The 4,941-nt window shown below is 43.9% G+C and overlaps 1 protein-coding gene across 1 annotated transcript in view; it reads left to right on the plus strand.

The window, feature by feature from the left end:
* Positions 1-4,941, plus strand: part of Ddx46 (DEAD-box helicase 46) — a 48,813-nt gene that overhangs the window by 3,199 nt on the left and 40,673 nt on the right. The window contains exons 2-3 of the mRNA XM_026782932.1: positions 1,502-1,690; positions 2,801-2,944. Of these exons, the coding sequence (XP_026638733.1) occupies positions 1,502-1,690; positions 2,801-2,944 (333 nt within the window). The remainder of the gene's footprint in view (positions 1-1,501; positions 1,691-2,800; positions 2,945-4,941) is intronic.

Raw genomic sequence — 4,941 nt, forward strand, 5'->3', positions numbered from 1 at the left:
CCACCATGTGGTTGCTGGGAATTGAACTCAGGACCTTTGGAAGAGCAGGCAATGCTCTTAACCCTTGAGCCATCTCTCCAGCCCCCTATCTATTTTCTTGTAAGAAAATTTATTCATGGGTCTGGAGAGATGGTTGAGTGGTTGAAAGCATCTATTTTTCACCCAGGGGATTTAATTCTAGCCCCCCCCCCCCATGGCCTCACAGATGCCTATGACCTCAGTTCTGGGGGATCTGATTCCTCTTTCTGGTTGCTTAGGTACCTGCACAGATGGGATGCACACACACATACTGAGGCACATGAATATACACATACATAAATTGAAAGTATGATATACGTGATCTTTCCTCAGTCTTAGTAGCTGGCACTGCAGGAGTCTGCCATTGTTTGTGGCCCAGTAGCTTTCCATCTTACTCAATACAAGATGTAAGACCCTCTGACTACTTCGTTATTTCTCTGATCTCTTGAGTGGTTTTTCTTTTTTCTTCTCTTTGAGACAGAGTCTCACTATGTAGTCCTGGTTAGACTGGAACTAATGCTGCCTGTTTCTGCTTCCTAGTTGGTGGGATTGTGTGCCGCTACACTAGACTACTGTCTTAACTTGTTTAACCATATTCCTTGCTGCTATTCCTTCATGTGCTAGTCCAAATTCCTTCCCATGAGTTTGCTTGTGTGCCGTTTGCCTGGAAGGTCTCTGCTGTATGTCCACATGATTCCTGCTTTTATTTCCTTCGAGGATCTCTGAAAATGTTACTTTATTGGTGAGCTTCTCAAGTTGTCTGATATAAGATGTCAGTGTCGGGGACCAGCTTCAACAAAAATACAACTTGCCAGGTTAGGGGGGTGGGGATCAGAAATATAAGTAAATAGCACTGGGAGGGAGTTTTAGTGAATATTAAAATCCTTGCATTGAATTTTCCTTACATTTTTATCCCCCAACACCAAGGGGAGGGGGGAGAAGACAACAAAAAACTTCTTTAACATGATACAAAGGACAACTCAACAGTTAATTGCTTTAACACTTTGAGACATTAAGTCAATAGCATTTTGTTGTTTAGGTGGTGAAGCCATTCTAGACCAAGTGTCCTGAAGGCAGCCACTCCCAATGTCATACTTCCTATTCACTTTCTTTTATTCTGAGCAAGTTGTCTGTCTCCAGTGCAGTACTTGACACGTGGTGGTGCACTTCTTCACTTGCCTGTGGTCTCTTCTTTTCCAGAATATAAACTCTGAAGAGCTGCCATTCCAGCCCTTTTGACAGGTTTTTATGTTGTAGCCCAGACTTCAAACCCTGACCTCAAACCCCTGATAGTGATCCTCCTGCCTCAGCCTCCCAAGTGCTGTGCATGAGGTACTGTGTGTGGCATCTTTCGAGACTTCCCCTGCATATGTACTGTGGCGTAGTTCATTTTCTCCTAATCAAACATGTTTTAATTTGCTACACATAGAAGTAAAATACAAGCTGCTTGCTAAGCTTACTCTTTGGTTCGGTACAATTCTAGCCATTACCGCAAACGCTCGGCATCACGAGGACGGTCTGGAAGTCGGTCTCGGAGTCGCTCACCCTCTGACAAAAGAAGTAAACGTGGAGATGACAGACGCTCTAGGAGTAGAGATAGAGACAGGAGGAGAGAGAGGTCTCGCAGCAGGGACAAAAGAAGATCACGGTCCAGGGACAGGAAGCGCCTGAGGTAAGACATTCTTCTGAAGACCACTGGTTCCTGACAGATGGAACCGTTGAAATCAGACAGTTTTGTATTCTGTGTTCACAGACAGTTTCCCACGTTCAGTCAATACATATTAACTGAATTGATCATTTAACTTTTTGTTTTGTTTTGGAGACAGGGTTTCTCTGTAGCTTTGGAGCCTGTCCTACAACTAGCTCTTGTAGACCAGGCTGGCCTTGAATTCACAGAGATCCACCTGCCACTGCCTCCCGAGTGCTGGGATTAAAGGGGTGCACCACCACCACCGACCTTTTTTGTTTTTTTTGAGACAGGGTTTCTTTGTAGCTTTAGAGCCTGTCCTGGAACTTACTCTCTTCTGTAGACCAGACTGGCCTTGAACTCACAGAGATCTGCCTGTTTCTGCCTCCCAAGTACTGGGATTAAAGGCATGTGCCACCATTGCCTGACTGATATTTGAGTTTTTATGTGAAAATAAAATTGTAAGATTTTTAGATCAAAAACTTTGAAGCTGGGCATGGTCATATACGCCTTTAATCGGAGCACTAGGGAATCAAAGGCAGGTGGATCTCTTATGTTCCAAGCTAGTACGATCAAAAAAAAAAAAGATATAGTGAATTGTTCATATTTTCTATATGAGGAAGTGGGGTGCATGGAGTTGGGGTGCACACAGTGACCAGCAGCTCACTGGTCTTTTAGCACAGGTTCTGTGCATCTTCTTGCTGGGCTCGAGCTTCCCCCGCTGCTGGGGTTAAGTAAGGTCTTGCACAGCTCATCGAGTGCCTCAGAGCTGTGCTGCAGTCCCAGCTGTGTGCTGTCCGTGAGAATTGGCTTTGCTATAGATGGCGGGTTTAAAGTGTTTATTGTTATAGCTTGTTATGTTGTTAGCAGATATCATTGTGTCCTCACGTTATGTTGTTAGCAGATATCATTGTGTCCTCACGCTTCCATTGATCTTTGTAAGAACTAGCCTCACTTGTGTGCTGTTTAGCTGAATTGAAAATGTTGCTCTGATGTTGATCCTAATTTTAAGAAACTGTTTTCAGTTTGGGACAGCCATAATCTGAAATAATAACTCCCTTTGGCCACAAAACAAATGAAATTTCTCCTTTTCAGGCGCTCCAGAAGTAGAGAGCGAGACAGAAGCCGAGAGCGAAGAAGATCTCGGAGCCGAGATAGGAGGCGCTCAAGGAGTAGAAGCCGGGGCCGGCGATCCCGGTCCTCCAGTCCTGGCAGCAAAAGCAAGAAGGCTGAGAATAGGTAACACTGTCCGTGGCCCTATCTGCTGTGTAATTGTACAGTTCATCCTTATCAGTAATGCAGAGCCTGACTCTTGATATCAACTGTTGGCAGAACTTTTATTTATTAGGTCATGGGGCTTATCATTCAGCTGGAGATTAGTGGATTCTGCTGGTTTTAAACACTACAGTGTACCCTTATTTAGTATATATTATTAATGGTGAGAACTTTTGTAAATATCTCTGTGGGAATTGAGTGTCTTTTGTGGAGGCAGCGATGAGTATTGAAGTGGGCGTGCTGGTTGCCAGCTAGGCAAGCCCTTGGTATTTGTTATATCCTTGGCATCAGTTTCTGTGCCTCGGAGATTGCTTTTTCAGACAGTTAAGATGTTTGTTGACAACTTTTTTAAAGATTCTTATTATTCCTGTATACTTGTGTGTGCCAGTGGAGGCAGGAGGCCTCCTGCTGGGGGTGTGGGAATAGTTTTTTTCTCTCTTCTATTTTTCTTTTTCCTGAGACAGTGCTGGATTGAGGCACATGCCACCACTTCCAAGCTTTTTTTCTTAATGTGGGGATTGTGTGTGTGTGTTGTATATGTTCATGTGTGTATACTTGCCTGTGTGTGCACATGTGAAGAACTGTACTTCCTCAAATGTCTTATTTATTTTTTAAGATTTATTTATTATGTATACAGTGTTCTGTCTGTCTGTATGCTTGCAGGCCAGAAGAGGGCACCAGAGAACTCAGTACCTCTGGAAGAACAGTCAGTGCTCTAAACCTCTCTGGCCCACCATCTTTTTTTTTTTTTTTTTTTTTTAAGAGAGTGCTTTTCTGAATGTGCCGTGGAGGTTTTCAGTGAGTTCCTGGGAAACTAATCTCATGTCTAACTTTCCCTGGGGTGTGGACCCATATTCAGGATCTCAGGCTTGAGCAACAAGCAGCAATTTACCCACTGAGCTGTTCCCCCCCCCACTTTATTAAATTTAACATATCTATGTTTTTGAACTTCTTAGCAGACGTGAATAGAAGGATATTTTACAAACTTATCGTAAGACTAGAAATAGGGCTGAGCGATGGCCGTCAGTACTCATATTTGAGATTTTAGTCCAACCCCAAGCCCTCTGGTTAATAAAGTTAGGGCATGGTGTGCACTTGTAATCCCAGAGATAGGGAGGAGACAGGCTTACCAGTGGGTCTTGCTGGCCAGCCAGTCTAGCCCAAATCTGGCCAGTGAGAGACCCTGTTTCAACAAATAAGATTGACAGCTTCTAAGGCATGCTACCCCAGATTGTCCTTTAGACTGTTACACACATGCATGCACACATATGAACACATGTACAAACATTCCTGTACTCAAGAACATACACATTAGCCGAGCGGTGGTGGCGCACGCCTTTAATCCCAGCACTCAGGAGGCAGAGGCAGGCGGATCTCTGTGAGTTCGAGACCAGCCTGGTCTACAGAGCTAGTTCCAGGACAGGCTCCAAAGCCACAGAGAAACCCTGTCTCGAAAATTAAAAAAAAAAAAAAAAAAGAACATACACATTAGAAAGGCAAAAGACAGATGGCAAAAAAAAGTTAACTGGTCAATCTTATAGTTTTTGTTGGAAAATGTCTTTTCATCTCTGAGTATGTTTGTCAAATTTGAAAGGCTACCCAGAAATTACTCAGAAACACCAGTCATGAACAGAAGAGGAGAGATGGGATATTTGAGTTTTAGGTATATGAGTGTTTTGCCTGCATGTGTCTGGATTCCTGCATACAAGACCTGCTTAGACCAGAAGAGACCCGCTTCAGCTAGTGTCAGTTCATGTGGCTGCTGGGAACTGAACTTGGATCTTCTTCAAGAACACAGTGCACCTTACAGCTGAGCCAACTTGTTAGCCTGATATCAATTAATTTTTTTATATCATTAAAATTAAGCCATTTTAGCCGGGGGATGGTGGCGCACGCCTTTAATCCCAGCACTCGGGAGGCAGAGGCAGGCGGATCTCTGTGAGTTCGAGACCAGCCTGGTC

This window comes from Microtus ochrogaster, chromosome 16, assembly GCF_000317375.1.
Source record: "Microtus ochrogaster isolate Prairie Vole_2 chromosome 16, MicOch1.0, whole genome shotgun sequence".
Classification (NCBI taxonomy): Eukaryota; Metazoa; Chordata; class Mammalia; order Rodentia; family Cricetidae; genus Microtus; species Microtus ochrogaster.